This window comes from Bos indicus, chromosome 19, assembly GCF_029378745.1.
Source record: "Bos indicus isolate NIAB-ARS_2022 breed Sahiwal x Tharparkar chromosome 19, NIAB-ARS_B.indTharparkar_mat_pri_1.0, whole genome shotgun sequence".
In the NCBI taxonomy this organism is placed as follows: Eukaryota; Metazoa; Chordata; class Mammalia; order Artiodactyla; family Bovidae; genus Bos; species Bos indicus.
Genome location: NC_091778.1, coordinates 2,470,478 through 2,494,161, shown reverse-complemented (window position 1 = coordinate 2,494,161; position 23,684 = coordinate 2,470,478). Strand labels below are relative to the sequence as shown.

Below are 23,684 nucleotides of genomic sequence, written 5' to 3'. Positions count from 1 at the left end.
ATTACAGCACATACATTCTCCTTATCCCTGTGACTTGTGGGAGGCCAGGTGAATCTGGGCATGGACTTGAAACTTTTGCATCTGAAGTTTCATCTATCTGTTTTAAAGCATGAATAGATTTTACTACCAAATTGATGTATAATATTTATAGATAATACATCTATACCTGATTTCAAGATGATAAATAAGAGTAATAAAGTAAAATACAAAATGTGTCTTCAGTTTGATGAAACATTCATCTCATTAATTTATGAAAGAAAAGAATCATTCATTAGATAGAGTTACAATATTTCTTGATACAATACCTCTTGCCTATTTTTCAGAAGTCAAATTATGTTTAAATGGATTAGTATTGTTTTATCATTGTCTGAACTTTCTTCAATATTGCCTTAAAAAATAATCACTGGCATTACCATGGCAATGCAAATTGCTAAATGTTTTTTATAAAGTAACTTAACAAGTGCACTTATTTTGACCCTGATTTTGGTATAGTGTCTCAAAGAAAAGTTCTTAAAGAGGGAGATCAGTGGACACTCTGGAACTGAAAAAAGATAATTGCAGTATTCAAACAACAAAATAGTCAATAGATAGGAACTCACTGGGAAATTATGGCATGTTTACTAAAATAAATATTATATGCACATTAAAAATAAGAATAGAGAAAATAACTCATGACACAATGTTTGGTGAAAGAAGCAGAAAACAAAATTATAGCTACACTTACACAGATTAGAGCTGATCTTTTTCTCCCCTTTCATTTGTATTTTACTATTGTTACTATTTTAGTTACATGGTTTTTAAAATCTAGAAACTATTTAACATTAAACTTATTTTAAAGTAAGAAAATGGCAACCCACTCCTTTATTCTTGCCCAGGAAATCTCATGGACAGAAGAGCCTGGCAGGCTGCACTACATGGGGTCACAAAATAGTTGGACACAATTTAGTGACTAAACAACAACAAATGTGAGGAGGAGTCTGAGGAGTGTGTATTCCTAACAAACTTGTGAATAGCATTTCTGAATGGTGCTTTACATCTTTCTCTCTTCCTAGATTTATTAAACAAATACTCACTAAAACTGTGCCCAATGAACCTGTTATATGAGTTGCATTATAGTAGACAAGGCACAACATTTGCACTTGAGATAGTTTTAATTTGCTTAAGGAGACAGGGATATAGGGAAATCACAGATTAGAAAAATGTGAAGAAATTGTTGCAGCCATGAGAAGACTAGGAAGACCTGAATCCTAGATGCCATCCTTGAACAGAAGAAGGGTGACAGACTGAAACTACAGGGAATCTGAATAAAGTGTGTGTGCATGCCAAGTCACTTCAGTCGTGTCCAACTCTTTGCAACCCTATGAACCATAGCCCACCAGGCTCCACTGTCCATGGGATTCCACTGTCCATACTGAAGTGGATTGCCATGGTCCCCTCCAGGGAATCTTCCTGACCCAGGAATCGAACCCACATCTTTTACGTTTCATGCATCGGCAGGCGGGTTCTTTACTACTAGCACCACCTGGAAAACCCAAATAAAGTGTGGACTTCAGCTAATAATAATTTTTCAACACTAGTTTATTAATTTTGATAAATGCAGTAATGAAGTATGTTAGTAATAACGGAGATGGGAATGCAATATATAGTATATGGGAACTCTGTACTATCTTTGTAATATTTCTATAGTTCTGAAAGTTCAAAAACAAGGAGAGAGAGAGGGGAAGAAGAGAAGAAGGAAGAAGAGAGAGAAGTAAAATAGTTAAAAGAATGGCATGCGGCCACTATTTTCTCTATTTCTTTGTTTTTACCAACTTAAGTTGCCTTTCTTAATTTCATTTTGTATTTCCCTCCTTGGTTTAACTTCTAAATATTGAACATCTTAGAACTCTATTCTGCGTCCCTTTGGTCTCTCTCTACATATTTCCACTTTCTCCTTGGTGACCTCTTCTAAACCTATGGTTTTAAATATCATTTATATGTCAAAGAATCATAAATGTATGTCTTGTCTTGATCTCAGAACACCTTTTATATCCAACTGCCTACTTAACATCTCCCCATAATTTCTCACTAGCCTTCTCAAACAGAGGTCTTTACTCCATGTTTCAAAGCTACTCTTCCCTTAGTATCCCTTGTAATCTCAATAACTATCAACATCTAATCACTCAGGCCAAAAATGCTAGAAGCTATCCTTGATCTATGGTCTTTAACTTCCTTCATTCAACTCATCAGCAAGTCTTATCACTCTTCCTCTAAAATATACAGAGAAATAAAATATGTATGTATTTTATATAATGTATGTATATATATATAGGAGTGTGTGTGTGTAGTCCATTCACTTCTATTTTCACTAATATTAAGCTAGTTGACTCTTGTAGGAAATGCCAACCTACTCCAGTATTCTTGTCTGGAAAATTCAATGGACAGAGGAGACTGATGGGCTACAGTTGCAAAGAGTCGAGTACAACTGAGTGGGCATGCACACACACAAACACACACATACGCACATGCTAGTTAAAATCACCATCTTCTTTCTCCTGGACTACCACTTAAATCATTAGGACTCATCTGGACCCTTTTTCCCCATATGTCGACTATGGTTGAAAAACAATGACCCCTTTTATGTTTATGTTTCTGGGAAAAGCTATACCTACTTGCTTTCTCAGGATCTTTTAATCCCCCTAAAATGCTATAGAAAATGCTTTTCCGGAGTCCAGATCCTTTTTTGTTATTTAAATGTTAGATTAACTATCAAAATCTCAAAAGCCATCATTATTATACCATCTAATGTGTCTTTTTGCATGCTAAGTAACTTCAGTCATGTCTGACACTTTGCGACCCTATGAACTGTAGCCCACCACACTCCTCTTGTCCCTGGGATTCTCCAGTCAAAATACTGGAGTGGGTTGCCATTTCTTCATCTGGTGGATCTTCCCAACCCACGGATTGAACCTGCATCTCCTGAGTCTCCTGCATTGGCAGGCAGATTCTTTACCACTAGTGCCACCTGGGAAGCCATTCTCACCTTCTTTAGTTGTACCAAAAAGTACTTTCCTCTATTAGTATTTTTATTATAGTTAAATTCAATTTGTTTGCTTTTATCTGTCTCCTTCCAGTAGAACATAAGTTCTTGGAAAATAGACACTTTGTATTCTTGATGCTTATAATTCTGCCTGATAGTCAAAGGTACTCACCAAATGTTTACCGAATTAATGAAAGTGACAAATAATGCTGAAGAAGCTGAAGATGAATGGTTATACGAAGACCTACAAGACCTTCTAGAACTAACACCCAAAAAAGATGTCCTTTTCATTATACAGGACTGGAATGAAAAAGTAGGAAGTCAAGAACTACCTGGAGTAACAGGCAAATTTGGCCTTGGAATACAGAATGAAGCAGGGCAAAGGGTAACCGAGTTTTGCCAAGAGAATGCACTGGTCATAGCAAACACCATCTTCCAACAACACTAGTGAAGACTCTACACATGTACATCACCAGATGGTCAATACCAAAATCAGATTGATTATAGTCTTTGCAGCCAAAGATGGAGAAATTCTAAGAAGTCAGAAAAAAAAAAAGAAAAAGAAAAAGAAAAGACCAGGAGCTGACTATAGCTCAGATTATGAACACCTTATTGCCAAATTCAGCCTTAAATTGAAGAAAGAAGGGAAAACCACTAGACCATTTGGGTATGACCTAAATCAAATCCCTAACAATTATACAATGGAAGTGAGAAATAGACTCAAAGGATTAGTTCTGATAGAGTGCCTGAAGAACTATGGACGGAGGTTTGTGACATTGTACAGGTGGCAGGGATCAAGACCATCCCCAAGAAAAACAAATGCAAAAAGGTAAAATGGTTGTCTGAGGAGGCCTCACAAATAGCTGTGAAAAAAAGAGAAGTGAAAGGCAAATGAGAAAAGTAAAGATATACCGATCTGAAAGCAGAATTCCAAAGAATAGCAAGGAGAGATAAGAAAGCCTTCGTCAGTGATCAATGCAAAGAGACAGGAAAACAATAGAATGGGAAAGACTAGAGATCTCTTCAAGAAAATTAGAGATACCAAGGGAATATTTCATGAAAAGATAGGCAAAATAAAGAACAGAAATGGTATGACCCAACAGAAGCAGAATATATTAAGAAGAGGTGTCAAGAATAAATAGAACTATACAAAAAAGATTTTCATGACCCTGATAATTATGATGGCGTAGTCATTCACCTCGACCCAGACATCCTAGAATTCAAAGTCAAGTGGGCCTTAGGAAGCATCACTATGAACAAAGCTAGTGGAGGTGATGGAATTCCAGTTGAGATATTTCAAACCCTAAAGGATGATGCTGAGAAAGTGCTGCACTCAATATGCCAGCAAATTTAGAAAACAACAGTGGCCACAGGACTGGAAAAGGTCAGTTTTCATTCCAATCCCAAAGAATGACAATGCCAAAGAATGCTCAAACTACCACACAATTGCAACTCATCTCACGTTTTAGCAATGTAATACTCAAAATTCTCCAAGCCAGGCTTCAACAGTATGTGAACCGTTAACTTTGAGATGTTCAAGCTGGATTTAGAAAACAGAGGAACTAGAGATCAAAATCAAACATGTGTTGGATCATCAAAAAAGAAAGAGAGTTCCAGAAAAATATCTACTTCTGCTTTATTGACTATGCTAAAGCCTTTGACTGTGTGGATCACAATAAACTGGAAAATTCTGAAAGAGATGGAAATAACAGACCACCTGACCTGCCTCCTGAGAAAAATGTATTCAGGTCAGGAAGCAACAGTTAGATCTGGACATGGAGCATCAGACTGGTTCCAAATCGGTAAAGCAGTACCTCAAGGCTGTATATTTTCACCCTGCTTATTTAACGTATATGCAGAGTACATCATGAGACATACTGGGCTGGATGAAGCAAAAGCTGGAATCAAGATTGCTGGGAGAAATATCAATAACCTCAGATATGCAGATGATACCACCCTTATGGCAGAAAACAAAGAGTAACTAAAGAGCCTATTGATGAAACTGAAAGAGGAGAATGAAAAAAGTTGGCTTAAAACTCAACATTCAGGAAACTTAAGATCATGGCATCTGGTCCCATCACTTCATGACAAATAGATGGAGAAACAGTGGAAACAATGAAAGACTTTATTTTTTTGAGCTTCAAAATCACTGGAGATGGTGACTGCAGCCATGAATTTAAAAAACACTTGCTCCTTGGAAGAAAAGTTATGACCAACCCAGACAGCATATTATAATGCAGAGACAGTACTTTGCCAACAAAGGTTCATCTAGTCAAAGCTATGGTTTTTTCCAGTAGTCATGTATGGATGTGAGAGTTGGACTATAAAGAAAGTTTAGCACTGAAGAATTGATGCTTTTGAACTGTGGTGTTGGAGAAGACTCTTGAATGTCCCTTGGACTGCAAGGAGATCCAACCAGTCCCTCCTAAAGGAAATCCGTCCTGAATATTCATTGCAAGGACTAATGCTGATGCTGAAACTCCAATTCTTTGTCCATATAATGTGAAGAACTGACTCATTTGAAAAGACCCTGATGCTGGGAAAGATTGAAGGCAGGAGGAGAAGGGAATGACAGAGGATGAGATGATTGGATGGTATCACCCACTCAATGGACATGAGTTTGGGTAAACTCGGGGAGTTGGTAATGGACAGGGACCCCTGACATGCAGCAGTCCATGGGATTGTAAAGAATGAGACATGACTGAGCAACTGAACTGAACTGAACTAAACTGAACTGAATGTTCTGAAATTCAGGAAGATGAGGGATTATAGTCAGAGGGGCTGGGGCAGGGGGAAGGTACATCAACGATGTGGAGAAAAAAATAAATATGATATTTGTGGTATATTGGGAACAGCAGGTAGACAGAAATTTTGTAATGATTATAAGATCAGAATGAGTGGCCAATCCCAATTGTAATGATTCTAGAATATCAGGTTCAGAATCAGTGATGTTAAGGACTTTCCTTTTCTTCATTTTCAACTCCAGGTACCTTTGAGCATTTTAACCATGATCTTATTTTAAGCCTTTTGTGTAAAAGTGATATAGGCTGCTCCACCACTTTTTTTAAACAAAATTCTTCATTTCTTAATGCAAAGTTTGATTTCAGCCCTGCTTGAGTCTGGGCCAAAATATAAGGTTATTTTAAATTATATCTTCTGTGGTTGGAACTGCCACAAGAAAGAGAATGAAATAGGTTTTCCTTACTATAAAAAGAAGTACCTTGGCTATGTGTATTTCCTTATCTGGTAGTGATGACAGCTTTCATTGTCAACATAATTTTTTTGACTAATTACCTTGATTTTTCCCAGGGGCTTGTTGCACATCAAGTAAAGATCCCAACCCATAGCTAAAGAGAAGTGAAGAACACAGCAGAAGCTAAAACTGCTTTCTGTTCACATGTTTGCTCTGAGAAATTCTTAATCAGCTCTTTACCCACTGGAAGTCAGATGGAAGCAACCACAAGATGATTATTGAGGATATTCTTGTGAAAGGCACTCGGTCATGTCTGACTCTTTGCAACCCCATGGACTATACAGTCCATGGAATTCTCTGGGCCAGAATACTGGAGTGGGTAGCCTTTCCCTTCTCCAGGGGACCTTCCCAACCCAGGGATTGAACCCAGATCTCCTGCCTTGAGGGCAGATTCTTTACCACCTGAGCCACCAGGGAAGCATTAAAATGGAAATGCGGTACTTCTCTTGTTTCCCTTGGCACTACAGGAGAATTTTAAATGAGTTGCCTTTTAAATGTACTGCCCTGTCTTTCCAAATTGCCCATTTAAATGGGAATTTAAGAACATATTATGTGAAAGCCTTTATTTTATTCAATTCTAATCTGTACCTATCATGTTTTGTAATTGATGTCATCCAATGGGCCCTGCTCAGGCTGACTGATTTTTGCAGGGTGAATTTGGATCATTCTCAATGCATGTCAAAGAAAGCTAACAAAAACTCTGCAGTTCCATCATAAGAGACTTGATTCAGATGGTCTGTCTTGCTGCCTGCTAAAATCTTATATAATGACACATCTTAATGGATGAGTTGCTGAAGAAACAATGAATGGAAATGGACAGAGAGCAAAGTGTTTTGCAATTCTGTTGATGTAACAGAGTCTTTCAGTATTGCTTTTGTCTGTTACAACATTTTTAATTATCCAGGGGCTTCCTTTTGCTTACTTTTAAATGACATTTCTTGAATTGATTCTTCAGTCAGACTGATAGGTCTTATATAGATGCGTGTGTGTACATATGTGTAGGGGGCAGGTTAAAAAAAAAAAAAAAAGAGGTGAGTTAGAGATAAGTGACGGGAAATTCAAATAAGCTTAAATACATCCTTACTATTTCTCTTCAGTAGAAATATTCTGAGTGTTTTTTTTTTTTTTTAATAAAACTTTATGACAGTATCTTTACAGGTTAACAATTTGAAAATAAGGAGGTGGAACGTTGCTGTTACATTCTATAGTTTGACTTTTGGATAGAAAATGATTATTTTATGTATAGTCACTCTTCTTTATTGGACAACCAGGATACAGTACTTCTCTGCTATCATCTTAGTCTCCTTTCTCCTTTGTTTTTTCCTTTAGCTCAACAGAATTCACCAAAAATCCACGAAGGCTGGTGGGCATACAAGGAGGTGGTCCAGGGAAGCTTTGTCCCAGGTAAATGCACATTTATTCTTCTTACTTTATTTTTAGGAAAGTAATGAGTGAAATCTATTATTTCCAGGATTTTGCATTTGCTATATGGCATGGAATCTATTGTATAAGTCACCATAGTCTGATTTAGGTGCTAGATCAATACTGCCTTAAGAAAAAGTTTATTAAATGAGTGCCAATTTAACCAAGACTGTGTTTTTTCATCTGAGCTTATATCTTAAGGTTCTTCTATCTACAGATGGCTCTGTCAATGAGAGGGCAATGCAAGAGTCAGGGTTGAGGTTCTGTATGCTGAAATTTGGTTGAGAAAGAGCTTTTTTTTTTTTTTTTTTTTAATGTTAAGGAAACAGGAAGTCTGGCAAGGCTGATCATAGTAGTGGGGCTTATTGTGATGCACACTATCTCTGATGTTACTTTAGTAACATTCATGGTCAGGACTTAGTTGGGCCAAATATCAGATAAAAAATAATACTAAGTGGATGTTGTCAGCATGAGGGGAGAGAACTGAAGACAGGTTAGAGCCAGAAGCATGACATAACTGAAGTTTTGAAACAAGATGGACGGTCCTTGTCTTCCCTTGCTACTCTTATCCTCTTCACAATCCTCAGTCTCCTGCTTCAAGACTTTCATAGGGAAAGAAGCAAGAAAAAAGGGCAAGAATGTTAAAGAGAAGGATGGAAGGGAAGGCACGTGAGATATTTCAAAGTATTTCTAACTGCTTATATATGAGAGGATAAGAAATAAAACTCTCAAATGGAGTCAGTATGGGGTTCCAAGTCAGGCATGGAAAACAGAGGACCTCAAGTGTCAGTTAAGGTTTTTGCAGTTGGTGGCAGGTGGGAAGAGTGGAGCCCCCAGGCGACCTGGTTCATTCTTGGCTGCTATGTCTTCTTTCCCTGTCCTTCTGTTTCAGGAAAGGGGACCCCTTCTAGGGCCCAAAACTGGGCTGTTGTCCAAACTCAGAAAAGAATTGTCTGAGGAGACATGTGCTGACAAAGCAAGAGATTTTATTGGGAAAGGGCACCCAGGTGGAGAGCAGTAGGGTAAGGGAACCTAGGAGAACTGCTCTGTCACATGGCTTGCAGGTTTTATGATGATGGGATTAGTTTCTGGGTGGTCTTTAGCCAATCATTCTGACTCAGAGTCCTTCCTGGTGGTGCACGCCTTGTTCAGCCAAGATGGATGCCAGAGAGAAGGATTCTGGGACGTGGTCAGATAGGTGGTGTCTCTTTTTGACCTTTCCCGAACTCTTCTGGTTGGTGGAGGCTTATTAGTTGCCTGTTCCTTACCAGGACCTCCTGTCGTAAAACAACTCATGCAAATGGTTACTATGGTCCCTGGCCAGGGTGGGCGGTTTCAATCAGCATGCTTCCCCTAACACTTCTGTAGACTTTCATTATATCAGCTGCACAGAGCTAAGAGAGTGGTTAAACTCCTCTGAACCTCACTTTTCTCATTAGTATTGTGGGACATAAATTTCAATAAGAGGAAACCAGGCATGGTGAGGAAGAGTGAATGGCCCAGGGAAAAGGGCCATTAGTTAGTTAGTTAGACTGCCAGTTAGTTTCATAAATTAGTATTATTGATAAATTTACTAGGGTACATTTATGTCTTGGTACAGTGGGCATAGAAACTAGGCTTGAATAATTCACCTGAAAATGATCATGTTTCTAATAACAGTCTTAAAATAACTTGATTGACACAATTGTGTTCATATGACATGACAGAGATATATGACATTTTATACTTATGATTGGGGGCATCCCTTTCCAATGGCTAGAAGGCTTGCATGTATATATATATATATATATATACACACACATATATATGTATATATATATATATTTTTTTTTTTTTTGAGGAATCTGCTTCTGATATTCAGGGTATCTAGAAAATTACATTTATACTGATATTCTTTATGCTTTGTAATATTAAATTAGAGCAACAAAGGGTACTCGGCCAGGCTATAGGAAGTCTTGCTAAACTAGTAATATCTTCCCTACTGATGGAAATACTCATAGATAATCCTGGGTAGGGTCTGAAAAATTTTACTTTTCTGCCCCATATTTTTGAAATTATTTACTTTTATTTTTTAATATATATGTTTTATTGAAGTATAGTTGACTTACAATGTTTCATGTGCACAGCAAGGTGATTCATTTATACATAATACACATATATTAATATTGAAATTATTTTCCATTATAGGTTATTGCAAGATATTGGCTACGTTTCCCTATGCTATACAGTAAACCCTTGTTGTTTGTTGCATATCTATTTTAATTAGAAATCTAGAATTGTATTCATAGTAAGTCAAACAAGGGGAGTCAAAATGTCATAAATGTTTTAGTTAGGCAAAAATTCATATGTTTTCTAAAATATATATATACACATGGATTTCATGTTCATGTGTATATAAATATTATACATATATAATATATAAACAAAAGCTTTTCTACTATGCTTGATGAAGTTTTGAGAAGGAACATCAAAAAAATAAAAAGAAGAGATGGAGAAATTGGAAAACATAAACTAAATGAAATGGGAGTACTGAATAATAAATAAAAAAAGTGAAACAAACTAGTTAAAAGTAAAATATTATCATGTATTTCAGTTGTTTTTAAACATGGCTGCTCATTAGAAATGTATCTGGAGCTCTAGAGAAAATAAAATACCTGGGCATTTTTATTTTAAAAAAATATTCATGCAGCACAGAATATGTCAGAAAAGGATAGAAAATTAATAAATACCTGGAAGGTAGGGAGGAAGCATGCCAGCACACATATTATCCGCACATTACCTATAAAAAAAATGAGTTTCAGAAAAACATAGAATTCAACTAAAAGTAACATGACAAGTGGTTGACCTAAAATTTGAACCTATATCTGTCTAGACTTGAAAATCCTTCTGAAGAGACACTAATGTATAGAACAGTCTTATGGACTCTGTTGCAGAGGGAGAGGGTGGGAAGATTTGGGAGAATGGCATTGAAACATGTATAATATGTATGAAACGAGTTGCCAGTCCAGGTTCAATGCACGATACTGGATGCTTGGGGCTAGTGCACTGGGACGACCCAGAGGGATGGTATGGGGAGGGAGGAGGGAGGAGGGTTTAGGATGGGGGAACACATGTATACTTGTGGCGGATTCATTTTGATATTTGGCAAAACTAATACAATTTGTAAAGTTTAAAAATAAAATAAAATTAAAAAAAATGTTCATGATAATTCTGATATGCATCTGGATTTTAAAAAGTGATTACAGGTTTTTCTATTAAATCTTAGTTTTGGTGATATAGATTAATTTATTTTTCTGTTGACCAATCATGATACAATGGTGATAAGTGAGTAATAGTTACATAGTCAAAATAGTAAGAGATGTTTATGAGGTTTCACAATCAATAGAAGGAAAAATAGATAATTACAATTGCAAGTAATAATGGAAACATGATTAACCTAACTATAAGATAATTACTTACAATTTGGGGAGTCAAGCTGAGTGACATGGTAAGTGGAAATGCATACATGCACATATTTTCATCTGCCCAGCCAGTCTATGTCTTTTGGTTGGTGCATTTAATCCATTTACAGTTAAGGCAGTTTTCCATATGTATGATCCTATTACCATTTTCTTTATTTTTTTGGATTTCTTTTGTGTAGATATTTTCCTTCTCTTGTGTTTCCTGCCTAGAGAAATTCTTTTAGCATTTGTTGTAAAGTTGGTTTGTTGGTGCTGAACTCTCTTAACTTTTGCTTGTCTAGAAAGCTTTTGATTTCTCCATCAAATCTGAATAAGAGTCTTGCTGGGTAGCATCTTCTTAGTTGTAGGTTCTTCCCTTTCATCACTTTAAATATGTCGTGCCATTCCCTTCTGGCTTGTAGAGTTTCTGCTAAGAAATCAGCTGATAGCCTGATGGGGTTCCCTTGTATATTTTTTGTCCTTTTTCCCTTTGTGCTTTTAATATTTTATATTTGTCTCTAATTTTCATCAGTTTGACTGCCGTGGTCTTGGTTTATTCTTCTTCTGGTTTATCCAGCCTGGGACTCCTATGCTTCCTGGACTTGATTAATTATTTCCTTTTCCATGTTAGGGAAGAGTTCAGCTGTTATCTCCTCAAATATTTTCTCAGGTCCTATCTCTCTCTCTTCTCCTCTTGAGACCCCTAAAATGCAAATGTTGTTGTGTTTAATGTTGTTCCAGATGTTCTCTTATGATGTCTTCATTTTTTTTTCATTCTTTTTTTCTATATTCTGTTCTGTGGTAGTGATTTCCACCATTCTGTCCTCCAGGTCACTTATTCAACCTTCTGCCTCTGACATTCTGCTATGGATTCCTTCTAATGTCCTATTCATCTCTGTTTATTTGTTCTTTAGTTTTTCTAGGTCTTTGGTAAACATTTCTTGCACCTTCTCCATTGTTTCCCTGAGATCCTGGATTATCTTCACCATCATTATTCTGAATTACTTTTTTTTGGAAGGTTGCCTATCTCCACTTCATTTAGTTGTTTTTCTGGAGTTTTATCTTGTCCCTTCAATTGGGACATAACTTTCTCCTTTTTCATAATAACTGACTTTCTGTAATATGGTTTTTATTTTAACCACTGTGGGACTGTGGTTCTCCTTGCTTTATCTGTCTCCCCTCTGATCAAGGAGGCTAAGAGCCTTGTGTAAGCTTCCTGATGGGAGGGACTGGCAGTGGGAAAAACTGGATCTTACTCTGGTGGCCAGGGCGATGCTCAGTAAATCCAACTATCTGTTGATAGGTGGGATTGTTCTCCCTCCCTGCTAGTTGTTTGGCTTGAGATCTTTTAGCCCTGAGGTCTAATGGCTTTATGGTAGTGTTAGTTGCAACTCCCAAGAGGGCTTACACCAAGGGGGAGCTTCCCAGCCTGCTGCTGCCAGTGCCTCTGTCCCTATGGTGAGTCCCTGCCTACCCACATCCCAACAAGAGACCCTCCAATACCAGCAGGTAGTTTTGGTTCAGTCTGCTGGGGAGTCATTGCTTCTTTCCTCTGATTCTTGGTGCATGCAAGATTTTATTTGTGTCCTCCAAGAGTGGAGTCTCTGTTTACTCAGTCCTGTGGAAGTCCTATAATCAGATTCCCCTGGTCTTCAAGGTCAGATTCCCAGACTCTTTGTCAGATCCCCAGGCTGGGGAGCCTGATGTGGGGTTCTCAACTTTCAAAACAGTGGGAGAACTTCATTGGTATTATTGTTCTCCAGTTTGTGAGTCACCTACCTGGCAGGTATGGGGTTTGATTTTATCATGATTGTACTTCTCCTACCATCTTGCTGCAGCTTCTTCTTTGTCTTTGGATACGGGATATATTTTTTTGGTGGGTTTCAGCATCACACTGTCGATGGTTCCTCAAAAGCTAGTTTCAATTTTGTTGCTCTCTCAGAAGAAGTTGAATGTGCATCCTTCTACTCCACCATCTTGAACCACACCCCTATGCTCCATATTTAAAAAATAAATAAAACTACTTATTTGTCTGCATTGGGTCTTAGTTGCAACACTTGAGATCTTCATTGTATCATGTGGGATCTTTAATTGTGGCACACGGACTCTAGCTGTGGCACTCAGGTTCATTAATTGTGGCATGGGCATAGGGGCTATGTAGTTCTGGCAAACCGGCTTCAGAGTGCATGGGCTCATAATTGCAACACACAGACTTAGTTGTTGTGTGGCATGTGGGATCTCAGCTTTGTGACCAGGGATCAAAACTATGTCTCCTGCATTGCAAGGCAGATTCTTAACCATTGTATACCAAGGTAGACCCCCTGCCCCAGTCTTTTTTTTTTCCTTCTGTTTACACATTCTTTCTTTACATGTACATAAGTCCCTGTTTTGAGTTGATGCTTTTTAGAGGACCACAGGAGAAGTTTTATCTTTTCTTCATGCATTGATTTAAAAGAACTAAGGTTCCCTCATTTCCAGTTTTAAAATGAGTTAATATATATAAAACCTGCTACGTAGGAAGCAGTAAGATGTGGAGTTATAAGCATGGACTCTGGAATTGGACAGACCTGGAGTTTAATCTGGGTTCTATGTCTTCTTTCTGGAAGAAGTGTCAGCAAGTTGCCTACCAACTCTCAGTCCCCTGGGTTCTTCATCTGTTATAATAGAAATAAGGGCCAAATCATTCTCACAGTGTTTTGTGAGGATTAAATTATATAATGTAGGTAAAATGTCTGGTGCATGCAGTGAGTCAGTACCAGTCAGTTACTGTTGGCCTTATTATCATTATTTTACCTAACAACATAATTGGATATTTAATACTTCTCTGTTTGAGAAAGTATATGCTGAAAAATATGCTGAAAAATGTAATCGTGCAAGTGAGGGTCTCTTGTGATGTTAGAACATGTAAGGTGCTTAGTAAATATTCCTTGAATTTGTAAGCTCAAAGTGTCTTTGATGACAGTGGTCATCGAAGAGGTAACTTCATCATCCTCTAGATTTAAGAGTCCCAAAGTGCTTTGGCTTCTTGTTAGACTGGTATCCAATGACCTCATTTTCTAAACTTTTCAGTTCAGTTCAGATGCTCAATCGTGTCTGACTCTTTGCAACCTCATTGAGTGCAGCACGCTAGGTTTCCCTGTCCCATTACCAGCTCATGGAGTTTGCTCAAACTCATGTCAATTGAGTTGACAATACCTTCAACCATCTCATCCTCTGTCGCCCCCTTCTTCTCCTGCCTTCAGTCTTTCCCAGTAACAGGTCTTTTGCATCAGGTGGCCAAAGTATTGGAGTTTCAGCTTGAGCATCAGTCCTTCCAGTGAATATTCAGGACTGGTTTCCCTTAGGATTGAGTCTTTTCATCTTTTTGTAGCCTAAAGGATTCTCAAGAGCCTTCTCCAAAACCACAGTTCAAAAGCACCAATTCTTCAGTGCTCAGCTTTCTTTATAGTCCAACTGTCACATCTATACATGACTACTGGGAAAACCATAGCTTTGATTAGATGGACCTTTGTCGGCAAAGTAATGTCTCTGCTTTTTAATATGCTGTCTAGGTTGGGCATAGCTTTTCTTCCAAGGAGCAAGCATATTTTAGTTTCATGGCTGCCTTCACCATCTGCAGTGATTTTGGAGCCAGAGAATATAGAGTCTGTCACTGTTTCCATTGTTTCCCATCTTTTTGCCATGAAATGATGGGACTGGATGCTATGATGGTTGTTTGCATCATAAGATTTATATATATATATATATATATATATATACACATACATACATACATACATACATATATGTATATAGTTCTTCTGTTTAAAATATTTTAAACTTTTGGGAACTTCAAATCTCTTTAAAAAGATAAGAGTTATGAGAATTTATGAATTAAGTAATTGGACTTGAGGCTCTAACATTTGACAGACTCCGGACTACCCACTTTATCTGAATTGGTGCTTTGGTCCATGGTCCCTTTTTCTCTTATTATCATTATTGAATACAAGCTTAAGAGTGTTCTTTACTTTGCTGCTGGGACTTTTTTTTTTTTTTTTAGGTTATCAATGTGTAAAAGAAAATAGACACTCATATGACTGGATTGTTTGAAAAAAATTTTATTGTCCCATGAATTTTTACAAATGTCCAGAAATAATTATCAGTTGACATAATAGTGTAAATCTGTGACTTTAATGAAGCTTGTGGTAGATAAAAATACTTGATTTCTGCGGCAATGGCCAAAATAAGGTTGATTTAGCATTGGAATATCCCATCTTTCCCAGTTCAACAGTATTTAAGAAGTAGCCAGCTGATACTGAGCACATGTGTGGGACTGTTGTTAAAAATGTAACTGTACCTGGCTCTTATACAAGGGTAAACCCACACCCTAAAGAGGAAGATAAGCCATAAAACCACGACTTAGTATAAGGGTTCTAACAGGACTTACAGGACATGTAAAGGAGGTCATAAAGAGTTGGAATTCAGTCTGCCTGGTGTTCAACAGACTTTGTTGTTTACTTGCTTAAATCTATGCTTCATCCAGCATTACTCGTTTTGCCTTACAGACAGAGCCCTGTTTTATTTGAGTGTTCACCTCCCCATGGTTGTGAACTCAGGGAAGGAAACCTTCTCAGTCCCAAAAAGGTTTTTCTTGGCTGATATCTACACCAGTCATGGTGCTTTCAGCCTCTTTATTGACAGTAATTGATTTAGATGTCATGAAGGCCAATTTTATGTGTCAAATTGGTTGGTCTACAGTCAAATACCCAGGTATTTGGTCAAACGTTATTCTAGATGTTTCTGTGAATATATTTTAAAAATGAGATTAACATTTTCATTGGTAGACCCTGAGTAAAGTGTATTACTCTCCATAATGTTAGTGGGCTTCATCCAATCAGTTGCAGACTTTAAGAGAAAAAGGCTGAGGGAAATTGTGCTTGAAGAAGTTTTTGGCCTTCGGTTACAACATCAGCTGCCCAACACTGATGACCTATCAATTTAGGATGGCCTAAAATTTTGGATATGTGCTTATGCTTAATCATGTGAACCAGTTCCTTGAAATATCTCTCTCTGTGGACACATGCACACACACACACACAAACATCAACACTCTGTTTTTTCTGTTTCTCTGCTTCTGCTGCTGCTGCTGCTGCTGCTAAGTCACTTCAGTCATGTCCGAGTTTGTGACCCCATAGACAGCAGCCCACCAAGCTCCCTCGTCCCTGGGATTCTCCAGGCAAGAAAACTGGAGTGGGTTGCCATTTCCTTATTCTCTGGGACACCCTAATACACTAACACAAATATGAACATATGATAAATATTTCTATTCATTGCTTGAAAGGGAAAGTCTGCTGAATAACTTGGGAGCAAAAACTACACTAAAGATGCCAGAACAGAAAGTTGGAAATAATCCAGATCTTTTATGGCCCTCTTGAGCATTGAATTACCATTGGAAGGCCTCAGCTTTTTTTTTTTTTTGGTAAGATAACAAGGCATCTTATCATAGGAGCCACTTTGAGTTAGTTTTTCTTTTACTTGCAGCCCAAAGCATTCTTTGAGATTCACATTTCTCGGTAACGGGGAAAGAAAGGAAGTAAGTTTGAACTGGGTGTTGACAATCTTCAGGATTATCCAAAGTGAATAAAGAGGAGAATGTGAGGATTATCAGAGTACACAGCATTGGCAAAGAAGAGTGAAAACTTACTTGGGTTTGGGGAGTGGTGGGAACCTCTAAGTCTCTAAAAGGCAGGGTATGCTATGGAAAATAATGAGTGAGGGGGTTAGCAGTGTTACCAGGGGTCATACTGTGAAACTTTATGTTCCATGTTCAAGAGCTTAGACACAGTTTTTTTTTTTGTTTGTTTTTTTAAATTAATTTGTTTTTTACTGAAAGATAATTGCTTTACAGAATTTTGCTGTTTTCTGTCAAACCTCAACATAAATCAGCCATAGGTATACAAATATCCCCTCACTTGTGAAACTCCCTCCTATCTCCCTCCCCATCCCACGCCTCTAGGTTGATACAGAGCCCCTGTTTTAGTTTCCTGAGCCATACAGCAAATTCCCATTGGCTATATATTATGTCTCTTCAAAGCTTTAAAAAGGTCTTAAAATTCTATTAAAAGAACAAAACTTATTTTGTTTAATAGAAGAATTATAAGACATTTTTAAGCTCTGAAGAGACATAATCAAATACGTATTTTAAAAGCCAACTATGTGTCAAATGGCCATAGGCATGACAGAATTATAACTATTTATAGTGCAGCTATTAATGAAAACAGACTAGAAGACTAGCATAAAAGATATATAACTAAAGATATAAAGAAAGAATGACAAGACAGATTTGCGGGGGAGGGAAGGGAACGGGCAGAGACTCAGTATAGTTGAGACCTATATCCCCAGGTAGACATTTCACAGATAGGAGAATAATTACAGTTGCAGAAGTGTTCCTCAAGGAGCAAGGAATCCAATCCCACTTTGGACTCCCCAGCCTGGGGTTTCTGCACCATGAAGATGAGCCCCTAGAATATTTTACTTTGAAAACCAATAGGGCTTATTTTTGGAAGTGTCAATGGACTGGGAAATAGAGTCCACTATTAAAGGGCCCACACAAAATCTCACATACTCCAGGCCCAGGGAAGAAAGAGTAATTTAAAAGAATCTGGGTCAAATACACCTGCTTATCCTGGAGAGTCTCCCAGAGAGGCAGGAGCAACTGGAGCCCACCCTGGGAACATGGAGACTGGCAGCAGTCATTTTCAGAAGCTCATTCTACCACAATTACACTGATTCTTACAAGTGCTATTTTTGAATCCTCTCTGTAGCCTGTTAGTACTATGACTGTCCCTGCCCATCAGTAGGATGGCTGCCCTAAAGACTCTGTGAGCCTACAGCCATCCAAAGAGCCAGCCCTTATACCAGAGGGCCCAGGACCCTGTCTTGCACATCAGTTCACTGACATTATTAGCTGTAGGACAAGTCTCACCAACCAGTGGACAAGCACCATGTCCAAGGCTCCCTGGGCTCTGCAACCTTGGGACATGGATCCAGCTACCGGTGGGCCTGCACTAACCCCAGGAACTCTAGGATTCTTCAGCTGGCTACTTCATGACCAAGCCCTGACCACCAGTGACTGGCAACCTCCTCACAAGGCAGGACTAGCAACATTCAACCCATACAGGGCACACCTAGAGCATATAGTTCTTTGACTAGAGGTGAGTGTGCTGCTGGGATACCTAAGATGTCTCCTACAAAAGGCTGTTTCTCCATAGCTGGGAAATATAAACAACTTTCCAAATACATAGAAATAAAAACAGCAGATTAAGCAAAATTAGTCAACACAGCAATATATTCCAAATGAAAGAACAAAATAAGACCAAAGAGGAATTAAGTGAAATAAAGATAACCTAATAGAGCTCAAGGTGATGATCATAAAGCTGTTCGAAAAACTTGGCAGAAGAATGGATAAAGTGAGAAGTTAGAAATTTTAACAAATGTTAAAATGTAAATAAGTTGGAAAATGTAAAAAAAGAATGAAACAGAGCTGAAATAAAAGTGTACTAGAAGAAATCAACAGAAGACTAGATGGTACAGAGGAACAATTCAGAGTTGGGAAACAGGAAAGGGGAAATCACTGGAATTGAACAAAAAGGAAAAAACATAAAAAGAAATGAGGTCAATTTAAAAGACTTTGGAAGCAACATTAAGGATACTGACATTCACATTATAGATGTCTGAGAAATATTTTTTCAATTTCTTTAATTTTGTATCTATATGAAATGATGTATAGTCACCATACTTATTGTGATAACCATTTTGCAGTGTGTGTAAATCAAATCACTGTGTAGTATACATAAACTTATACACTGCTGTATGTCAATTATATCTCTATAAAACTGGAAGAAAAAATGAATAAAAATTCAGCTATGGTGACAGTAATGGAGATGTACTGTATTTCAATAAGAATATCAAAGGCATAAACATCCATGAGGTGATTTTTTAAATCATCCAAGCAAGAGATGACATGCACCTATGTTGACTATGAAAACCAAAAACAAAACAAAACAAAAAAAAAACAAACAAACAAAAAACCCACAATTTTTAAATTAATTATATTATTGAAAGATTCAGCATGAAATTTATCTTATGACATACAGGTAACATGTTTAAAATTTAGAATAAATATATACACATTTAACACATTTCAGAAAATTTGCGCAGAATACTATCTGTTCACAATCCATTTATCCAAAGCCGTAGAAAAACTGAGCGTACTTATAGAGGAGATTCTGTGCCAGAAATTGAAAATTTAAAAAGGCATGGCTTCTAGCTTCGTGGACCTTACAGTGTAGTGAGAGAGATAGTATCTAATAATAATAAGTAGTCTCTCACCCTTTGCACCTTCTTCACATAGCAGTGTTTGGGTAGGATGTGGTATATATTTTCCCAACTTTATGGAACCTAGAGCAGGCAAAAACAAACAAACAAACAAACAAAATGTTTCCATTTTACCACCTCCAAAAGATCACTCCCAGGTAACTGGATGTGAATTCTTGAGCTCACTTGTCAAGCAAGCTATCTTTGGACACCTGATTTCAGCATCACCGTCCTTGATTCTTGGTGGGTAAAGACACAAAAAAGGCCCACTATGACCTCAGTGAACTGAGCATAGTGGGAGAGGGATATCTAAATGTCTATAACCTTATAATTTTTTTGAGGATTGCCATGAAGGGTGTCTGGGGCTTCCTGGTCTGAGAGAGCACAGAGGGTATTCCAGATGGGCAAAGTTCTGAAGGCTGGGAAGAGAGAGGATCACTGGAATAAGAAGGCTCAGGGGAATCAAGGCCAAGAGGGCAGCAGGAGCCTGATGATGGAGAAGGCCTTACCAGTCGGGAGTTTGGATTTTATCCCCAGGGCACTGGGGCACCAAGGGAGGTATTGAAACCAGTAGAGGATTCAGAGTGAGAGATGCAGGAGACATGAGCTATTACAATATAGTGGCAGCAAGGACCCTGCAGTGGGTCCAGCTTCTAGAAGCAGGAACCTCATTTCCTTCTATCCCTACTTCTCCAGGTCATTGTGCAAATGTTGTGTACAGCAGGGGCTCAGTGTTTGCTAAATCAATTTGGATTAGAGCAGGAGAATTGTTGCCAGATATAAAGAAAAATAATCACAAGCAAAATAAATACATCATTACAAACTGCTGTACATGCTATAAAGGGTTTTGAGAAGTACAGCAAGAATAGTCTGGAAATAATGGAAGACCTTCCTGTAAAACCATGGGAAGGTGAGACTGGAAGTGTAGGATGGGCAGCAGCACTGAAGAGTGTGCCTGGAAAAGTGTTCCAGGCAGAGGAGTGAGCCTGAATATATGAACATGACAGATATAGGAAAAAGAACAAAATTCACTGTGGCCAGAGTGCACAGTGACGGAAGCAAAGTGGTTTGAAACTGGAGGTGGTCAGGAGCCAGATCACACTTAATGTGGGCCACAATTGATGTTTGGCAGAAACTAATAAAATTTTGTAAAGCATTTAGCCTTCAATCAAAAAATAAATAAATAAAAGAGATCTTAGGAATTATGGGAAGTCAGTAAACAGTTATAATCAATTTACTCTTTCTCAGAGATCTGGCAGTCAAGAAGGGATCATGAGACTGAGTTTCTAACCATCTGAATGGTTAATAGAGAAGTTTAAGTCTTTGTTTTTGATCAGGATTGCATTAGGAGGTTGCTTTGGCTCATTATACCAGTGCCTTCTCTAAAATTAAGTAAAAATTGTTCTCCCAGACCAATACATTTTCCCAACATGCAGTGTTCACCCCTGGCTTGTTGGATAATTTTTTAAAAAAAACCTCAAGATTGTTGAAAGATGAGGTTAATTATAATCTATTGGCAACCGCTTGTGATTTAGCCTTGATGACTGTGTTGCTGAAATGGCCAGTTTTCTTTACTTAAGAAAGGCTCCTATTAGACATTGGTAAGGAACTTGAACTCTCTTTTCTTTTAGCAGTCCTCTTAGGAAGGGAATCACACTCATTGGTAAAGATCCTTGCTGATCTAGAATGGCTTGCCTGGGGTCATGCATGACCTTCATTTTTTCCATGTAGTAAATGATGCCTATATTAGTTTTCTATGTCTGTGTAAAAATTACCAAACATTTAGTGGTGTAAATCAGTGCACATTTATTGTCTCACTGTTTTTCCTTGGGTCAAGAATTTGGTCATGGTTTAGCTGGGTCTACTTAGGATCTCATGAAAAGGTGTCAGACCAGCTGCATTGTCATTTGGAGCAAGCTAATGCATATTCTTGGTAAAAGTCTGTTAAAGTTATATGACTCAACTCCTATAAGTTACCCTTGTCTGTAGGAATTCACTATATGGCTGATTGTCTCAAGGCCAAAAGGAAAGTGTCTTTTTTTGAATCTCTCCTTTCTCTTCTGAGAAGGCTTGGATTCTCTTTTAAAATTTAGGCCTACTCAGGATAATATCTCTTTTGATCAACTCAAAGTCAAAAGATTGAGGACCTCATTCACATCTGAAAAAATTCCTTCCTTCTTTCACATATAATGTAATCAGAGGGGTGAAATTTCATCTTACACACAAATCCCTTCCATGCTCGGGCTGGAGGGATTAATCAAGTTATGTGTACAGGAGGCAAGTCTTGGGGCCATCTTAGAATTTGGCCTACCACAGTGACACTCATTCCGAGTTATGGGAACCAGTGCCCCAAGTACCTCAGTATAGTGAACTCTTCCCCTCATTCCTTCATACAGTAGAAAATTATGGAAGGCTGCTAAAATGTTCAACCCAAATCACTCCCAGTATAGCATTTGAAGATGCATAGACGTTGTTCTAAGCTAATATCTTTAAATTGATAAGAGGGAAATAATAGTCTTTGGATTGGATATTGTTTTTTTTTTTTCCTTTACACGAAGTTCAGTTCAGTCTCTCAGTCGTGTCCGACTTTGCAACCCCATGAACCATAACACGCCAGGCCTCCCTATCCATCACCAACTGCCAGAGTTTACCCAAACCCATGTCCATTGAGTCAATGATGCCATCCAACCGTCTCATCTTCTGCCATCCCCTTCTCCTCCTGCCCTCAATCTTTCCCAGCATCAAGGTCTTCTCAAATGAGTCAGCTCTTTGCATCAGGTGATCAAAGTATTGGAGTTTCAGCTTCAGCATCAGTCCTTCCAATGAATACTCAGGACCGATTTCCTTTAGGATGGACTGCTTGGATCTCCTTGCAGTCCAAGGGACTCTCAAGAGTCTTCAACACCACAGTTCAAAAGCATCAATTCTTTGGCTCTCAGCTTTCTTTATGGTCCAGCTCTCAGATCCATACCTGACCACTGGAAAAACCATAGCCTTGACTAGACAGATCTTTGTTGACAAAGTAATGTCTCTGCTTTTTATTGTACTGTCTAGGTTGGTTATAACTTTCCTTCCAAGGAGTAAGTGTGAAGCATATTCTCAGAAGAAAACCAAAGCTAGCTTCCCTGACGCCACCTCAAATTTCTCAGCCAGCATTCCAAGATTTCTTACAAATGTAAAGTGAGAGGAAAAGTTCCCACATTTCTGACTTGGGCAACCTGTTGGAGAGTGGAGCTGTTCTCCACTGTGGAGAGAGAGGAAAGAAGAAGTGAGGTAGGTGGGAGAGGATACACAGAGGCTCCATCTTGACGACAGCTCTAGGGGACTCACCACATCTCTCTTCAAATTCCTCTTCCAATCATTTCCTTTGCCTTATCTCCCTGGTCCTTTTATCCTCTGATCTCAGACTCTGGCTTCTGATGCCTCTCCCCTCCAAGTTCTTTGCTGTCCTGTTTGGTACATTGTCTTTTGTCAGACAGCTCAGGCTCAGTGTTTGCTTTACTCTCTCCTCTGTAACTCCTGGTCCACTTTCAGTTGATAGGCTCTACTGATGTTGGTGTCACATTTCACTCAGGACATAGGTTTTCTCTCCTCAAGGAATTCACTGCATGTCCCCTCAATCCTCATTCAGTCTCCCTTTGAAGAGAAGAGGATCCCACAGCCCCTCAGCTTACCTACTCTCCAGCATCCCTCAGAGCAGGATAACTGAGTGCTACATAAAATCACTGTATTAGTTTCATGTGACTGCTGCAACAAATTAACACAAACACTAACACAAAACAAGTTTATTATCTTATAATTCTGAAAATTGGATGTTCTAAAATCAAACCCTTCCTAATGACTCACTTTGTGATATCAATTTCTTTGCTAGAAAAGTGTATGCAAACCTTTTTGTTTGAGTATAGAATTTCGTTTTAAATTCTCTTGCATATTGCTTGGTCAAGGGAATAACCCTCTGCTACTGGATGACCTCAATCTTTACTGTGTAGGTTCTTATATTATCTGTTGAATTTCTTTGAGCATTGTTGTGGGTCAGTACACCTGTGTATTGTCTGTGGAGTTTGCTTCTGTTATTACCAATCTTCTTCCTTCTTTGTGTTTTAGAAACAGCAAGGAGTATTATAAAGTTCTCACTGGCTTGATTCATCCACTAACCAAACATGAAATCTTAGGCAAGTCACTTATTATTTCATAA

General features: G+C 38.2%; 1 protein-coding gene across 2 annotated transcripts in view; it reads left to right on the top strand.

Annotated features, from left to right (window-relative positions):
• Positions 1 to 23,684, top strand: part of CA10 (carbonic anhydrase 10) — an 852,220-nt gene that overhangs the window by 129,807 nt on the left and 698,729 nt on the right. For both annotated transcript variants that reach the window (XM_070772473.1, XM_070772474.1), the window contains one exon: positions 7,602 to 7,676. In XM_070772473.1, the coding sequence (XP_070628574.1) occupies positions 7,602 to 7,676 (75 nt within the window). The remainder of the gene's footprint in view (positions 1 to 7,601; positions 7,677 to 23,684) is intronic.